Source organism: Papio anubis, chromosome 1, assembly GCF_008728515.1.
Source record: "Papio anubis isolate 15944 chromosome 1, Panubis1.0, whole genome shotgun sequence".
NCBI classification, from domain to species: domain Eukaryota; kingdom Metazoa; phylum Chordata; class Mammalia; order Primates; family Cercopithecidae; genus Papio; species Papio anubis.
The window spans coordinates 48,588,332-48,607,566 of record NC_044976.1 but is presented as its reverse complement, the minus strand read 5'-3'; the positions used below and the strand labels follow the sequence as shown (position 1 = coordinate 48,607,566).

Sequence of the window (19,235 nt, the reverse complement as noted above, 5' to 3'; positions counted from 1 at the left end):
GTTGGAGGAAAAGGGGGGACTGGGATGTTAAAAATCAGGGCAACAAAAATACCCATGATGTCATTTACCCTGACTTCTGAACCACCAGCTGCAGCGTCTCCATTTGCCTAGTGTGATATACCTCACCTCTTCCAGTCTGCATTGTGACCTAACCCCAAATGTTGGCCTCGGGGAGGTCCTCCGCTAGAGCGATTCCCACTCCTTCCCCATTTCCCCACAGCCCTATCTCTCCCTCCTTCTCTGACTTTTAGCATAGCCAATTAAACCTGAACAACGGGTGGATGGAGGAAATATGCTGCATCTATGGAATGGTACAGCAGGGACTAGTTTCACTGTTAATTTAAAATGCTAGAATTAATTAGGTAGTGTAAATGAAGAATTTAATAAGCACTCTTTACAACCACAAGTTTTACTTTTATTAAACACTGCTACCAAATGAGGGCAAATATCTCTGGTCTCTCTCTATATTTCTCTGCCTCATTCCCATAAGGTCTCTACAAATAAAAATTTTTGGGGCCTGAATTTAAGAAGGATGCATAATTACAAATTTGTGCCTGAATTGTATTTCTGCTTTCAACCCCATAAGTTTCTTCTTTAAGCTCAGATGCTACTGTATGTCTCTGCTTGTGCTGGAGAGGGTGCTAAACAAACCAAAGTTGACAATTTTGGTTTTGTATACCAAATTAAAGGCTGTCTTCGAAGCTGTCACTCCTATTCAAATCCACTCGGTGAACTACCAAATTAGCATTCTTTCAGTAAAGGAATCTGCTTGTTTAAACATGTGTCTTTAGAAAACAAGGAACAACACCATGAATCAGTACTTCTCAAAAATCTCACTACAGTTCTGAAGGAATTCTGAAAAGGTGATTAATAATATTCACTAATGTAGCTGGCAGACTCTGTATTTTGAAGGTAAGGCTACACTAAAAATACATTTCCTATATAGGAGTAGGAGGAAGAATCATATGGTTAACTGGTTTTAATTTGGTTTGAATTATCATCCTATTACATAAAGATTATTCAGGAATCTAAATATTGGCTTTCTGAACGTATGGGAAATTCTGTTTAAGGATAGATGTTCCAGTGCTCTGGTACAAGATCATCAAAGCCTGGCCCTATTTGGAGAACTTGATAGATATATTTTTTTTCTGTTCTGGCCACTTTCCTTGAAGCATACTAGCTGTACTTATAATAATAGATGTATTTACTGAGGCACCACTAAGCAATAGACACTGTGCTAGATGCAATATATCTAGTCTCTCATTTAATCCTCACAATAAGCCCTTTGAGACAAGCATTATCTTACAATTTTTCAAATAAGAAAATTATATCTGGAGTGTTATATGACTTATATTTTGGAAAGTGGCAGTGGTATTTAAGTTTTATGATTTTGCAAACTACTTAATTTATAAGGGGAACAAATTTACATGTGAATTATGAGAACAGAAGAATATATATAATTACACGCACACATATAGAATGTAATCTCTGATTTAAAATAAAGATGATGTATATCCCTATTTTAATGACACAGCTTCCTTTTTTTAAAAAAAACTACAGGACAGTTGCTGATTAATTAAACTGTCTAGAGAAAGAAAACAAAAGTCAATACTCAAAACTGACAAGTATTCAAAGTTGGATATGAATGATTTCAGGAGTGGAGTATCACACAGTAGCAGCTTCACTGCCATCGTTATGTAGCCTAATATATCTCTAAGAAAATATTCTCACTGCCAATAAGATTACAGGGAAACTTTCCCCCAAAGAATTATAGTGTCAGTGTCTGGCAAACATTTGGTTCTCAACGAACAGTTGTCAATTAGGAGAAAATCAGAACCTAAAAATCTCATGTATTGAAGTTGTATAGGGTGTTGATTCACTTTCAAGTAAAAATTCCCTCACTTCCTAAAGAGCATCTTCAAAACAAACAGACAGATGACATAAAACAAAATACCTCAAATGCAGATCTTCATTAAGTATCTCCCTCCTACTGCAGAGTAGTTGCATTCCAGATTAATCTGCTATCCTTAGGGCCTGTTTCTCCCCAGGGACAAGGGCAGTTGTGTCAACCATCCACACATCCACAGTGGCCCCTTTTAAAACACTTGTTTCAGGCACTTGGAAGAACATTGGGCACACACGAAGCAAATATTGAGAGGAGAAGAATACATGAACAAAACTAGTGTAAAGTATAGGGAGAGCACAGTGTGGGACTGGAAACTATAGAAAAAAGGGAGGGAATGGATGATTAAGAATAAAAGGAGACAAAATCAAAAGATCATTTTACATGAAGATGAAGATGTGCCAAAATCTTCATCTGCTTCCCAGCAGTACCAATCTACAATAAGGTCTTATGTGGTGTATGTGGTGTAAGTTTATGACTGTGTATCCGTGCCACCCTGCAAGCAGGGTACATGATATAGACACTCAGGTGCATCATCACACATGTGCATTTCTGCTAAGATCTGCACATCTAATGGAACAACATAGCTTCAAATCCTGTGCATACCTGTAATTTTGTCTCTCACAAGTTTGCAGGATTCTATTTCACCGATGCTCCCGAAGAGACTCCTGAATTCTTCTTGGGTCATATTCTGGGGTAAATAGTTGACGATGAGGTTGGTTTTGCTGTCATCTGTGGTTGCCCCTGTTTGCATGGGAGAAGGACAGTTTCTGTTGTTGCTGGAGGGTCCATTGCTTGTATTGGATGTCGGACCATTTGACACCTGAGGCTCCATGGTGCTAATTATCTAAATAAAAATAAAAACAATTGAAAAAGCCTTTTGAAATCTCAGACACAACCAAAGTCTCTTTTAAAAGTTTATTTATTTTTTTGAAAAGAAAGAGAAGATAAAGCAAGATGGAGCAAGAGACTGGGTTGTGAACACAGCCAATTTAGAAGCATGTTTTTAACCAAAATGTTAAACTCCCCTTTCTATTTTTAGGCCAGCCCATAGATTTTGAACACAGACTAGAATGCAGTAGGAACTCTCCCATTATTTTGTTAATGAAAAGCTAATTCCTGTTTTCATTACACAATCACTCTCAGAAATGTATACTTAAGCCACACCAAATTATAATTAAAATGTAAAGTAATAATCATGATTAAAATTATAGTTCCATTAAAGCTGAAAAAGCTAAATATAGAGGGCTACACTCACAAGATCAAATACAGTACCTGTTTATTAACTATCTCATAAAATAAAATGACATTAAATTAAGTGGGGTTGTTCAATATGGGAAGGGTTTAAATTTTCACTGATGCTTAATCACTGATCAAACTTTAGATTTTTATAGGTACATGCTAGGTAGCTGCAAAGTCCTCTAATGTCTTTTTTTTTTTTTTTTAATCTAGCCATTCTGTTATTGTTTCTCCCAGACCTCTAATAAAACAAAAAACATGGAGGCAAAGTTTTCCTTAGGTCCGGCACTGCCTGAGGCTGTCCACTCACATATTACTCAAAAAGGACTTTCTCTTGATTAAAATATTTAATTAAACAAAGATTTCTGGCTGGTGTGAATGTTCTAGGCAGCATGCATGAGAATAAAGAAATGAATGAATCCCTATCTTCAAGGAGCTAATAGCCTATAGAGGACACAGACAGGTAAACAGCTGGTGTAGGGCAATGACCATGCAATACAGAGGCAATTACTTCTGCTTACAGGATAGGGAGATTCAGGGAAAGTTCTGAGAAGATGCTAGAATAGGGTTTTATAAGAAAAATGAGTTTAAGCTCATGAAGTCAGGTCATGAAGATGCCCTGTATGGGATGACAAACATGGAGAATTGCAAAATTGCAGAGCCGGAAGGCGCTTAAGGGAACAAAATCTAGCTCAACACTCTCACATTGGACATGAAGCCCAGAGATGTCCAATTACTTATCTGTTATCATAGAAAAATGAGGGCAAAGTCCAGGCCTGCACCCAGGTTTCCTGGCCCCAAACGCAGCCCATAATTTGCAACTTTCCATTTTGTCTTATCACCATCCTCTATTTGTCCATCATAAAATGGCTTCCATCTCCTCAGAAATTGATCATCAACTCTTTGGAAATGAAATCATGCTCTGCCACTTACTAGCTGTGTGACCTTGGGCAAGGAACTTAAACCCTAAGAGCCTTCATTTTTCTCATTTGAAAAATGGGAACAATGCCACCTGTCTTGCAAAGCGGTAAGGATCGATCCAGTGATATGACTTATGTAAAGCATCAGAACAGAGGTGGGCACATAACCACAGTCACTGATGTTTATTAGTTACTCTGCCAATCATCCAATGTGACTTCTCTCATTGTCTCCTCACAAGAAGGCAATGAGGCATATTCTAATATTCTCTACATCTTACAGATGAGGAAACGAAGGCATAGCAGACATCTGATAACTAGTAGCTTCCATTATTATTACCATTTGCCTGCTCAGAGGATTTGGGGGGGAAGTATTTTCATTTACTATAACATACATGTAATAAAGTGTATGAATCTTAAGGGTACAACACAAAGAATGTTTACAAAGAGAACACAATTCACAACTGGGTAGCTACCTTTCAGATCACAATATAGAACATGACTGGCATCCCAAAAGCCTTTCTCAGGTTCTCACTCCTGTCATTTACCTCACCCCTCAAAGGTAACCACTATTCTGAACTCTAGTCCACAGATTTGTTTTACCTATTTTTTTCACCTTTATATACATGGAATCATACAACACATACTCTTTTGTGCCTTTTCACACATGTATGGAGTGTCATCTGCTCTGTTACATGTAACAATACACTGTTCTTCCCACTGCCATAGCAATTTCCATTGTATGGAAATATTACATTTTATTTATCTGTTGATGAATATTTGGATTGTTTCTAATTTTGAACTACTATAGATAATGCTGCTATGAGCATTATGTACATGTCTTTTGGTACAAAAATGTCTTTGGTACAAAAACATATTCTATTGGGGATAGTCCCAGGATTCTATTTTTGGGGTCATAGGGTGTACGTATATTCAGCTTCAGTAGATACTGCCAACAGTATTTCAAAGTGGCTGTATCCATTTATATTCCCACCAGCAGAGTATGAAAGTTCCAGTTGTTCCACATCCTCATCAATTTTCAGAAACCATTTTTTGTTTTTGTTTTTGTTTATTTTTTCATCTGAAGCAGAGTGGCATAGTAAAAATGGAATGCGTGTTTGAGTCAAGACAACAGGTGATTTAAATTCCGAGTTCTAGGCCAGGTGCAGTGGCTCACGCCTGTAATCCCAACACTTTGGGAGGCCGAGGTGGGCGGATCACCTGAGGTCAGGAGTTCAAGACCAGCCTGACCAACATGGAGAAACCCAGTCTCTACTGAAAATACAAAATTAGCCAGGTGTGTGTGTGGTGGCGCATGCCTGTAATCCCAGCTACTCAGGAGGCTGAGGCAGGAGAATCACTTGAACCTGGGCGGTAGAGGGTGCAGTGAGCCAAGATTGAGTCACTACACTCCAGCCTGGGCAACAGGAGTGAAACTCCATCTCAAAAAAGAAAAAAAAACAACTTAGTTTTACCACTTATTAGCCGTGTGATCTGAGGCAGGTTACTTCAATACTCTGAGCCACAGTTTCCTCTTCGGCAAAACTGGAATAAAAAGCTTGCCATGCAGGGTTATCTTCAGGATGAGAGATAATGTACATTAAATGTCTAAAATACAAAGGGCCCAGAGGCATCATAACGATTATTCCTCATCATGCCCCACGTAGGTGAGTGTTACTCTAATTCTTTCATCTTCCGATGGTCACAAATGATAAACGAAACAAAAAGGAAAACATGAAAGCCTCAAGAGGAGCCAAGGAAATAAAGCAGACTGAGAAAGATGGGGAACATCTAAGATTCTTTACCATCATGTAAGTAATTTAAGTGGCTCCACTTCTCCCATCACCAGAATTTTCTTCTTGGCTTCAGGTCAACTTTAGGATTCTAGAAGGCTGGTCCAGACAGCAAGGAGAAAGCAAAAGCTTCTGAGAAGAATCTTAAATCAAGCTCCCCTCAGGACTGATAGAAGTTGTACCCAGCAAAGCCTACTCAGCCGCTTTGCCTTCGAGGCAAGAGTCCAGGAAAAGAATCAGGGAGATGGGCCCCAGGGAAGGAGGCATGCTAAAGGAGATGGCATTATAGAGCATCCTCACAACTCTTGGCTAGGAGGCAGGTTTCAGTTCTGCCAAGCTGTGGGGCCTTCTGAGTCTTTGCAGTGCCTCCATTTGCTGTGTTGTCTCACTGCTTCACTGAGTCACGTGTCCAGGCAACAAACATAAGAAGCACTGCCAACTTGATAATGAACATGAAAAATCAGAATTTATACATTCAGGAGGCCTGACCTCTACGTTTGATTCAATGGCAAACCCCCCCGAGCCCTACAATCTTTAGAAACCCTTCTCTGTTCTCTACCTTTTTCAGGTTACCCTTCTTTCAGCTGCCTGACAAACACCTAGAAAATATCCCACACCAAGGCAGCTTATTTAGTGCTAATGATGGAGTATGTGGAAGAATTTCATGCTGAGATTCTGTGGGACCAAAACTCTTAAAGGTCACCTGACAGTCAGGTTCATCTTTCATTTTCATTTTCAGACACGTGGTGAAAGCCAGCGCTTGTCCACGTGAACATCTCACAGGTCCACCTGTTCTAGGAAGGCCTATGAAGTAACAAGGCTGCAGCAAAATAATTTCAGTCCCCCCATCAGCTTTGTGGCTCTCCTTACATTCTATGCGGATTTCCTAATTTATGTTGACTCCTGGAGGTGAGTTCCATCTGTAGATTAGACAGCCCAACTGGTCCCCACTAGCTTCTAAAAGGAGTCATGAGATACAATGTTCACTACTGAGCTACTTCAGCTGACCACATCTAAAAATTAGGCCAAGTCATTCTCATCCAATGTAGATGGAGCTCTCTTTGCTCTGCATCTATGCTACACAGTTATTCTTTTGTGTGTCCAGAAGGAACAGATGAAAACACACAAATGGACACATACAAAGAGAGTTTTCTCAATAAAAGTGTACAGTCTGAAAGCTGAGAAACATTTGTAAATGTGTTAATATACATCCTATAATAAGACCCCTCATGGGTCTTAATGATGCATCTTAGGATGCAACACAGGCTGAAAAAAAAATCAGAAATGTAACACTTCAGAATCAAATCTGATATGTGAATGAACCAAGAGGATTTTAAAACATTACCTGGAAAATAAGAGAAGTTGCCAAGATGTAAAGATATTAAATGCACGAATATGAAACTACAGCATTTTAAGGTTATGCGACAGATCTCAAAGAGAGGACACCTGTACTCTCTACTTGGGAAACAGAGGGACAGACTAGGGGTAGAAAAAATGTGTGTTGTTGGAAAGCACATCCTCCAGTAAGTACAGAGGCTGGCTGGGAAAATCAGAACACTTGATTCCTCAGGCTAACGCCTTTGATATTCTAACAGCACAATTTTCATTGCAAATAAATATATCAGTTACTCAAGTGTGCATATGTACTTTAATGAAACATTCTGTGTGGGTCTCACAGCCAACTTTGCAGCTGACCAGGTTCCAAGCCCCTGACTTGCCCTCCTTTCCTCATTTGAATAGCAATTAAGAACAGAATTACAGTCAGCATCCAGGATAGAGCATTGAGGAGGTTCAGTTGACTTCAAACTCTAATGGTTGTACAAAGCACTACATTAAATCTTTTATGTTTCTGTGATATATTTTAAGAAACATTATACAGGCAGAAAATTTCAGGGATAAACTATTAGAGCGGTGCACAATAACGTAGGCACTCAAATCCTGTCATTGTAAATGTCGATGGTTTGAATGACTAATTACTCACACTCAACGCATTAACCTCACCCCTCCCACCACTCTTTTCTGCAAAATATACAACAAAAGCAAGAGGGAAGGCTTCAGATGTGCAGCTGCTGGATCATCACCAGGGTCGTTTATCTCTGCAGAGGGGAGGTAAGGAGTGGAGGCTCAGCCAGCCTCCTGCTCCTGGAAAATAAAAAACCACCCCTCTCTTCCACCTCTCTCAACACAATTCAGGCTCCTTTTGTCTACCCAAGTTAACTGTAATACTACTTCCTGGATATGTCAGGTCATACGCACATTTAAAAAGGGTTTATTTCCACTATGGCTATATCTGGGTATGTTAGATACACAGAGATGGAGCCGAGATCTGTGCTGGACTCTGGGGATACAGAGATAACAAAGACAAAGAGTGGGCCCTTCTTGAGTTCACATTGTGGATGTGCAACAGATACGAGAGACCATGAAGGGACCATGAAGCCCAACCCTGTCATTTTAAACTGGAGGAAACTGAGGATCAGAAGAGGGAAATGACTTGCCCAAGGTCACACTGCTAGTTAAGAGTCAGAGATGGGATTGGAGCCCAGGTCTACAGATTACCTCTCTTGTGTATTCTTGTGACAATATGGGCATGTTCATTTGGATGAGGATTTACTTGTCCTCTTGGGCAAGGACTAATGGGTGGCCATATTATAGAAATGCACTTGAACAGGGAGGGCGTGGTGGCTCATGCCTATAATTCCAGCACTGTGGGAGGCTGTGGTGGGAGGATCACTTGAATCCAGGGGTTTGAGACCAGCCTGGAGACCTTGTCTCTACAAAATGCAAAAAATAAATGTAGCTGGGCATGGTGGTCAGCTTGCCTGTAGTCCCAGCTACTTGGGAGGCTGAGGTGGGAGGATGGCTTGAATCTGAGAGATCGAGGCTGCAATGAGCTGAGATTGTGCCACTGCACTCTAACCTGGGAGACAGAGTGACTCTGTCTCAAGAAAAAAAATGCACTTGAACAGACTGTGGACACACGTCTACCTCCATACTTTTCTGAGTATAGCACTTCACAGTTCATAAAAATTCATGACCTGAACTCTGAGGTCCACAGCACAGAGATCACATCTGTTTTGTTTATTACAGCATCTCCTGAATGTAGAACAAAGCCTAAAATTGGTAGGTCCTAGATAAAGGACTATAGAATAAATGAAAGTCCTTACATGTCCATTAGCTTACTGGATCCCTCAAACAACCCTGTGAAGTAAAAGCCAATAAAGTAGTAATATCATCCCCATTTTACAGATAACAAAAGAGAACAGGACAGATAAGCAACCAGTCACCTATTGAGCACCTATTATATGCCAGGCATACGCTTAAATATTATTTCAAATGCAGATATTTTTTCAATTTTTAAAATTGTGGTAAAACACACATAACAAAATTTGCCACCTAAATCGTTTTAAAGTGTACAGTTCAGTGGTATTAAGTACATTCATATTGCTTTGCAGCCATCACCAGAATTCTTGTCACCTTGTAAATCTGAAAGTATATACCTATTAAAGAATACCTCCCCATTCTCCTAGTTTCCCCAGTTCCTGGCAACTACCATTCTACTTTCCATCTCTATGTCAAATGCAGATTTTAAGAAGCACTGATTAGCCGGGAGTGGTGGCTCATGCCTGTACTCTCAGCACTTTGGGAGGCCGAGGTGGGCGGATCACCTGAGATCAGGAGTTTGAGACCAACCTGGCCAACATGGCGAAACCCCATCTCTACTAAAAATACAAAAATTAGCCAGGCATGGTGGGTGCCTGTGCCTGTAATCCCAGCTACTTGGGAGGCTGAAGGGGGAGAACTACTTGAACCTGGAAGGCGGTGGTTGCAGTGAGCCGAGACCATGCCACTGCACGCCAACCTGTGCAACAGAGTGAGGCTCCACCTCAAAAAAAAAAAAAAAAAAAAAAAAAAAGCACTCATTCAAGCAGGAGGGTTAAACCTTTGGCTGGCATGGGTCTACTATTGAATACTTTGGCCCTATATCCTCAGAAAACCTATTGAATGCTTTGGCCCTACGTGCTCAGAAAAATGTACACGCATACAGCATTTTACGTTCACTAAAGCCAATCTATTATCTCCAGATTGAATGCTCCCAAATTGCTCCTTCCCATTCAAGCCTGCAGCATTTTTGGAGCACCTCTGTGTAGACTAGCACTCCTTCACTTCTTGGTAGAAAAGTTTAGAATACAGCCTTACCCCAGCCCTTCCACTGACCTAACCTCTACCCATTACCTACCTCACACCAAGGTGGCTGAGAGCTGTTAATTAAGTATGTTGGCAGCATATAGTGTCTATCATCTTCACTCGGCCCCTCCACACCTTCGTCTCAGCCCTATTTAATGCGTCAAAAGGAAAAGAATAGAACCTGGTGGTTCAGGGCAGCCTTTGCTCTTACCGGTATAAAAAGGACTCAGTGAGATAATGTACATGGAACACTCAGCACTATTCCTGGCATGGTAATCCCTCCACAGATGCTAGTGGTGACTGATGCTAATATTATTAGAAGAGAACAAGGAGAAAGATAAAAACCAATACCTAAGAAACTAGGTTGGGAGTTAGACAAGAAAAGCTGATTAGCAATTAATCAAAAGTAAAACATTTCCTTCCTCCCCAAATCACTCTTTTCATATGATTTCTTGCTCTCAGAATTCATTAATTTACTAATCAAACAAATATTTATCGATGAAGGGTCCACATGTCAGAGGACAGATAGCAGCATGTCCTGTGACCAGGAAAATCTTTAACGTATATTAGGCAAGACTATTCTAAAATCGAAAAGTGTATGGATGTACTAAAAATGTATTTAAAGCTCCCTTAAAATTTTTTCCCTTCCCTCCCCTTCCCTTCCCTCCCCTTCCCTCCCCTTCCCTTCCCTTCCCTTCCCTTCCCTTCCCTTCTCCCTTCCCTTCTCCCTTCCCTTCTCCCTTCCCTTCTCCCTTCCCTTCCCCTTCCTTCCTTCCTTTCTTTTTTTTTGACTGGGTCTCTCTATGTTGCCCAGGCTGGACTTGAACTCCTGGGCTCAAGTGATCCTCCCACCTCAACCTCCTGGGTAGTTGATATTTATTCCATTAGCTCATGACTTTCTTACACCTCCTTCCATCTTCCACTCTTCACAAAGCTTTAATTTTCTCAAGTTTGGGGCAATCAGGCTAGAGTTACAGGATTGATCCTCCTCCTCACAATGGAGGAGAATCATTGTTGCTACCATAGTCTTCTAACCACCCTGCCAACCAGACCATATTGTGTTCTTGTCCTAATATTTTCCCTAAAAGTGGTAGTATAAAAATAAAGATGGAAAGTCCCCCAACTGTTCCTCCCCATTTAAGCCTGTGACATTTTTGGAATGCTTCAGTGTAGACTAACACTTTTACTTCTTAATAGCAAGGTTTAGAACCCTGTCTTACCCCATCCTCTCCACTTTACCTACCCACAACCCCACTTTATTGTTTTGCATTTACATATTTTAATCTAGTTAACCTACACTTACTTTCAGGATTTACTTCATGAGGAAAATCAAAGGCTACAACTTTACGTTACAGGAACCTGCCCTGATATAGAACTCACTACTGACATTCATCATCTAAGAACCCAGTGCAGGGTCCTTGTACACCTGTCACCATACTTTTGGCAGTCCTTAACTCCTGGTTTTCTGGCGGAGATATAGCCTCACTGCTCAATTCATGCAAAAGGATCAAGAGAAAAGAACCAAAGAAGGTCACAGGAACTTGATGTTTCTTTTACAAATACCCTTTCCCTCTACTTTCAGCCACCTTTAAATGTCAGTATTCCCAGAAACGAGAAAGATGTTAAAGGAATGTACCGATTGCAAACATGTCTCAGGTGTGTACATCTGAGACTCACACATGTATTTTATTAAATATTTTAATGAGTATGTAAAGGTGTTTTCTTTTACCATGCTGGAAGGACTTTTGAAAATATACATATAAAGCTAACCCTTATGTAATAGAACAAGCTCTCCCAGGTGCATGAAGAATAATGTTTACCAAGGGCAGTCACTGAATTGAACCATTAAAGAAATAGATTTAAATTATTAATGAGAACAAAAATAAAAGTCCTAATTCTCTTTGTAGGCATTTCCCACTTAACCCTCGTAAAATTCTGACATGCAGTATGTTAGACTCTGGTGGATGCAGGAGCCCAGACTATTGCATCTCACCCGCCTTTCCAAGCCTGAAAAACAAATTCCCAAAGTTAGAAAATTACACAGCAGGCTCTATGTTCCTGAAGACAGACATTATTTTTTTTGTAAAATTCCTTACAACCCCCCAATTTCATATTTCTTTAAAGTGTCTTAGATCAGCTCATAAAATCTATTCTCTCCCTTCCTTCTTTTCAAGAGGCTTTAATTTGCTCAAGTCCCTTCAGGTTAATTTTTTTTGGAAATGCAACACTTTCCTGGTTATGATTCAACTGTGAAGGAGACATATGTTATTAATGGGACCCAAGAGGAGGGGCTGAGACTGACGATCTGATAACTCTAGGAAAAGGGAACTTGGAAATACCACCCTTCCAACCAAATTACAGGTGATGGCTCACAAAGACCACTGGACTAGGGGACTGTGGTTAAAGACTGCACTCATATTCCCCAAAACCATTCATACCATGCTTCTGTAGATTCTACCAGAAGGTAACTAGAAAACTCTGGAAAAAAATATTTAATTCCATCCAAGAAACACATGTTGACAGCTTAATAATACCTTTGGGCAGATGCACAAATAACCTGAAAGACCTATTTACTCTGGGAAGTTATGTGGTAATAAATTCTCAGCATATCCTTAAAACAAGTGTATTCAACTCAACACAAGTTTATTGAATGCTATTGTAAGCCAAGACATTCTTCTAGAAGGTGGGAAAACAAAAATAATTTGGTCCCTACCTGTAGAGAGTTCAAGCTGGGAGGAGGGCAGGCAAACAAATAATTCATTAAAATCACTTGTATATCCCTTTCTTTTAAGCAGTCCCCTTCAGAGTTTCTTCAAATGACATCCCCTCTTCAGCAAAAGCATATAAATCATATATACTCAGACTAATCCTACCTGTTTTGATACTGAACTGACAGTCCTATTCCTGGTATAAATGCCTACATCCTAAACAAATGACTTGTTTATTTGTCAACTCTTTGTTTTGTTTCTACAATGAGAATATAGCGCTTTATAATCTAAAAGGAAGTTATATTTGTAACAATGAGGTAAGCGTGAGGCATCCCTTCTTTCAAACAGCATCTTCTGCTCTGGAGATGAACACCAGGCATGCCAAAAGTATTCTCAGTGGTGGTAGTCAGGGCTTTTAAAAAATCAGCAGCCACTGGAGAGAACAAGAGGCATTAATACTTAAAATAGCGGGGCCAGCATGGATATGAAAAGCATAATCAAAATTTAATTTCTCATAGGCATCATTCTCAAATTCATAGAAATCCAAGTTTTAATCTTCTTCCCCAGACACATCACACACATTTCCCCTCCTTAATAAATACTGGCCTCCTTTACATTTTACAGTGTTTCATTAGAGCTTCATTTTGGGCCTAAGATGATTTCCTGGTGTGTTCATCCTGATGCAGTTCTGATAAGACCCCTGGGTATGTGGTTTTAACCAACTTTTATAGCAAACTATCCAGAGCTGAGGGACAGCTTGATCATTCAGTACATTATAAAGATGAGGGAACCTTCCCTTCATGCCCCACAATTCAGTTCTCTTTTCCAAAATGGCCAGTAAATAAATAAATACAGTATCACACTTTCAATAAGCTTTCTTTAAGTCAGATTTGAAAAACAAAAATGTTTGCACTTTAATAAAAATACAATTTTGTGGGCAAGCTCAGCTTTCCTGCAAAAATATCAGCTCTAATAAAAAAAAATCGATTGGAAAACAATTCCTTCCCATTCTGCTCCCTAAGTCCCTCTGAACTCTGAAGGTTTAATGTGGACAAAATAACTAAAATGCCTAATAATAATCTCTGGATACCTGTTGGGATGGGAACCAGTTGTGATGGGAAATACGTTATCTTCATCTTCCACATAAAGAACAGTCTTTCTCATAATTAATGAATCTTTTGAAAAACTGCCCACAAACTGATTAAGGCAGACTTATCTTCCCAATTAAATGCATAAACAATAGCCAATGGCACAATTCATGTAAACATTAGTATTGTATATTTATAAAATGCCTGGCTAGTGGCTCAGTCGTAGCAAACTCTTGAGGTTTAGCTGTAAACAGCAATGTGCTATTCTACATATGTATCATGATCTAAAGCATTAGGTCACATCTCTGAAATTAAGTTTTATGCACACTCAGATTAAATTCTTCAGAAATCTACATAGAAATATATTTTATTTTGAAAATTAACACTTGTTTTCTTAACTTAGCCAGGGTGAGGAAGAGGGGAGGAGTAAAAGGGAGTACAGGGAGTTTGTCTCTAGAAAAATCTGTGTAGAAGTCTTGTTCTTTTTAAGAGAAATTGTATAATGTCAACGGCTCTTCTAATTGTGCAATTCAAAAGATTAAGTCATTCTGAAGATAAAGATAAAAAGTGAAATAAAAGGGTTCTTAGCACCTCAATGCATATATAAATACATAACTGGCCATGATAAATTATACTCAAGGACAATTCATACACCCTCATATAGCTACATGTTCATTCATGAAAAGATCCTGAATGTCATTCTGATAGAGTAGTTTTAAATCTGAAAATTACTTTATCACACTTGAAAGTTTATTGTGAATTAGTCCCTTCACTGCTTGCCTGCCTGCCTTCCTTCCTTCCTTTCTTTCTTTCTCTTTCTTTCCTTCTTCCCTTCTTTTCTTTTCCTTCCTTCCTTCCTTCCTTCCTTCCTTCCTTCCTTCCTTCCTTTCTCTCTCTCTCTCTCTCTCTTTCTTTCTTTCTTAGATATACGTTAGAAAAAAAGAACTTTTTGACTTGACAGGAGAACTTTATCCCTCAAACTTCCTCTGAGGGCCAGTTGGATACCATTGCCCCCAGACATTCCCTTGGAAGGTAGCCGGGGCAGGAGTAAAACTGGACTCCACCAAATCAATGATGGTGAGAATTCAGGCCTGGGTGAGGAAAAGTATGCCTTCGAATTATTTGTGGGCAACATGTTTACATGGAAACTAGAAATTTAAGGTTTGCAACTGTCAAGTTCTGAGATGCAGTGAAATAGTCTTTCTCATAAGTAGGCGTGGAAGGAGAAATTGGCACATCTCTTCTTATGTTCATATTCTTGGACCTGCTGGTCCATTTTGAAACTCAGAAAAGAATCCCAAATTCTGCAGACCAAAAGTATACACAATGAGGTATATTAAGAGGAGTGAGAAAAACGGGAACAGCCCAAGGGTCTAACAAGGGGGATGGCTAAATAACTCACTGTGCAGTTTTTTGATATAGTATTCTGCAATTGTTACAGTTATGTTTATAATGGGTTTTTATAATGTGAGAAAATGTATATGATCAATGTAGAAAAAGAAGTGAAATAAAAGATTGATTATCTCAATTATATAAACAAGTACAGAGTAGGAGGGAAAAATAAAAAACACTAACAGTAAGTGGTGGAATTACAGGTGATTGTTATACTTTTCTCCATCTTTGTCAACTCTGTTTTGTTTTTACAATGAGAATACAGTAGTTTTATAATCTGAAAGGAAGTAGTTTTTTAAAAAAGAAAGAAAATGTCAAGTGCTTCAAACCAGTTTGGAGCCACAGTATTAAAAATGATTCCATCTCCTCCCCAGAGCTATCCTGTAGGATCTTTCCTTGGACATACTCTGTTTGTTTCTACATTAGAGTACACATGGGAGCCCAAATGAATAAAAATCACATTTCTAGAAACCGTCTCTTTTTCAGTCTCCCCTTCACCTAAATCACTGTGAATTAGCAAGGTTACAATCTTAAGTCTGCCTATCGCCTGGCAGCAACCTTCATGAGGACAGCAAGGCGAGAAGACGATTTATAAGAAAACCATTCCCTGGATCAGGGAGTGAAAAGTACTGATCCGTTCTAAAAGCTCCTGCTGACAAACTCTGATATTATGAACATTTTGCACTTGGACAAAAGCTCCCACTTTTCTTAATTACATGGTTTGAGCAGGAGTCTGCTTTCAGGATCTGCCCAATCACACAACAGCCATTTATTTTCCCAACTGCAGCTGCCAAAATTTCCCTGATCTCTGTTCTGTGCTCCATCTTCAAGGACATCTTGTGAATGTATGACACTGTCAAGCGGCATTCCATATCATGCTTTTTAAGCTTCTCTCTCTCTCTCTTTCTTGCATTTGAACATTCTTCTAATACATATCGATTAAAAATATCATGAACAAGAAGCAAGCAAAGTAGAAATGGAAAAAACAAACAAAATCCAGAAATCACAAGTATCAGAATACTTATGTCTGCTCTGAGGCAAGCACTTTTTATGACATTGAATCACTAATATTCTCTGTTCTCTGTGTGATGGGTTTGCTTTTGTTTTCAATATTAGGAAAATGGGTGCCAAATCTATAGCTTTCTGTGTGTAAAGAGCATAGGACCTCACGGCAAACTTCTGGTTTTTTTTCAAACATGAATTTTACCTCTGAATTTACCTTTTTAAAATCCTCTTAGTTTCCCTTAACTTCACTTTCTTCATTGTTCTACTTTTTTTAAAAATTTTTTAAATTATTATACTTTAAGTTCCAGGGTATATGTGCATAATGTGCAGGTTTGTTATTTTTTTGTTTGTTTGTTTTGAGACAGAGTCTCGCTCTGTCCCCAGGCTGGAGTGCAGTGGCGTGATCTCTGCTCACTGAAACCTCTGCCTCCCGGGTTCAAATGATTCTCCTGCGTCAGCCTCCCAGCAGCTGGGACTGTAGGCGCGTGCCACCACGCCCAGCTCATTTTTTTGTATTTGCCATAGAGACAGGGTTTCACCATGTTAGCTAGGATGGTCTCAGTCTCTTGACCTTGTGATCCCCCAGCCTCGGCCTCCCAAAGTGCTAGAATCACAGGCGTGAGCCACCGTGCCCGGCCCATTGTTCTATTTTTAAAAAAACTCCTACTGTATGTATTTTTATGATTTGCCACATAAAAACAGAATTTTAGATTATAAGAGAATAAATAAGTTAGTATTTCTGTCTTCACAATCTTTTGCCTTTTCAAAATATGCTTTTGAAAGGTCACACTCACTAATGGGCAAAAGTCAAGTTGGCATTTTTAAAAATCAAAAATAAAACTTTTAAATTATAAAAAAGACATAATAACATTTCAAAAATCACATTTGTATTATAATTCAAGCTGCATAATCTACAATTCTCAGATAAGGCTCTTTTAGAATTAATTTACTATGTCCCAAAGAATATTTAGTATACGATACAAGTATATTATCATGTATAATTATCAAATGGATATAATACCTGTATTTTGAAACTAAAATATTACTTCTTTGAGTAGGGTAAGCTTGTCCTTTGAATCACAGATACAAAGAAAATTTGTTTGGTAAACTTTTGCAACTCTTAATATATTATTTTTATCCCAGAAATTTACCTTTTTAAAAAGTAAAATGTTAACACATATTCAGAATCATCCATTGTCAATTAGAGCAATCTAAAATTTCTTTAGTTACAGGTATATATTTGAAGGCAAGTTATGAGCCACAATTTAAAGATGTTAATATAGTACTTCATTGGAACAGCCCCTCCCCCAAACTGAAGTTGGCTCTCAAAAGAAGGAACAAAAGCCAAGCTAAATTCCCTAACATTAATGAGTTCCTTCGATGGGCCAGAAACCATTATGCTGAACGTCAGGGATATGAAGGAGAAAGAATTCCTGCCTGCAAGGAAGTAAATAAATAAGTAAATAAGAAATTACTGTCTAATGTCATAAATGTAGTAACGGAAAAATACATACAAAGTGCCTGGAATATGACAAACACTCAGTAAAGGGAAATCCTGTTATAATGCTGATTAAAAAGTGCTTTGGGTTACACAGGAAAATATTTAGGCAAGTAATTATCATTAACTCCTTCCAACACTACTAAGAAGAAATGGTGAGAGGTGTCTTTACATACATCACTTCACTTAATTCTCACACAACTTTGAGAAGTAGGTGTTGTCATTCCTCTCATTTACAGATGTAGAAGTGCTGTCACTCTACACATGATGGAGAAACGAGGCTTCAGGCAGTGTCCACTGTCACTTAACTAGGATTGCAACTTGAACCCAAGGCTAAAACCAAATTCGTGCCCTCTCTTCAATCTCTAAGTCTGAGGACTTTTCCTATCACTATGAAATGCAACCCACTATTAGAGAATGTAAATACTATCCAACAAATGGGTGTTACAGGAAAGATCATTATTCAAAATTCTACATGGTATAATGGAAAAAGCATGAGATCTGGAGGTGATCTGACTTGGGTTGGAAATCCACCACCAGCCTTGACCTTGGTTTAGCCAGTTGAGACTCTCTGCAGTGCAATTTAAATTTACTCATTTGAAAAATGCGAACAATTCTATCTGCCTTGCAGGGTTGCTGTGAGGATTAAAAACAACAAATCTGAAGAGACCTGGTTCAGAGCTCAGTACACAGTAAGCACTCAGTACATGTTCACTTTCCTTGTCCAAAAGGTAACATTCTGAAATATGTGCCCATTAAAATGTGCTGCAGGTGGCAAAGTTGATTAATCTAAGAGCTGGGTAAGATTTATCCTTGGAATTTAATTTCTGAAATAGAAAAGTATACTTGAAAACATTACTACTCATCACCTATGCCAATAGCTATTCCTTTCATCTTCACAATGTTCCACAAACATTCACTAATAAGCTCTCACAATAACGCCAAACCAGAAAACACATAGCAAAGGGGAAGGGGCTACGTGGATTCTAAAAAAGAAATAATGAAAGTACCATTTTTGATACAGACACAATTTCTGGTATATTTTGCCCTTTCAAAAAGCCGTCCATTGTGAATGGCTCAAGTTAGGTACTTCAAATGTAAATAAGCAGTCATTAGGGTTTCTGATTTCCTACAAGGAAAACCATCATGTTTTCATAGGAAATTTCAGATCACTGCCACGGTGCACTCTGCATACTGACAGCTGAGGGCTTTTCCGGTTTTCCGCAAGGAAACTCAGGGTGGAAGAGCAGGGTTGTTTTTGGTCCATCCTCTACTTGGACTGCTCCTTTCTTCCTGTATACCTCAAGAAGCAGCTAAACTGACAGAATGTACTTCAAGAGCATTTTTCCAGGGCACAGTCAGAAAGGTGTGATGGGAAGTGTAGAGATAACAGAGCAAGTGTTATTACCCCTGAAGAAATGAGACTCTTACAAAGCCCTTAAAAAACCCTCACTTACAAAATAATAATTTTTTATAATAATTAATTTTATAATAATTAAATTACATC

At 38.9% G+C, this 19,235-nt stretch overlaps 1 protein-coding gene across 18 annotated transcripts in view; it reads right to left on the bottom strand.

Annotated features, from left to right (window-relative positions):
* ELAVL4 (ELAV like RNA binding protein 4) overlaps positions 1–19,235 on the bottom strand; it is a 156,091-nt gene that overhangs the window by 55,479 nt on the left and 81,377 nt on the right. For 13 of the 18 annotated variants that reach the window (XM_009208299.4, XM_003891860.4, XM_017961374.2 and 10 more), the window contains exon 2: positions 2,510–2,750. In XM_009208299.4, the coding sequence (XP_009206563.1) occupies positions 2,510–2,750 (241 nt within the window). Of the gene's footprint in view, positions 1–2,509; positions 2,751–5,864; positions 5,952–19,235 lie in introns of all 18 variants that reach the window. The other 5 variants (XM_009208329.2, XM_017961397.2, XM_017961402.2 and 2 more) reach the window with 1 other exon arrangement.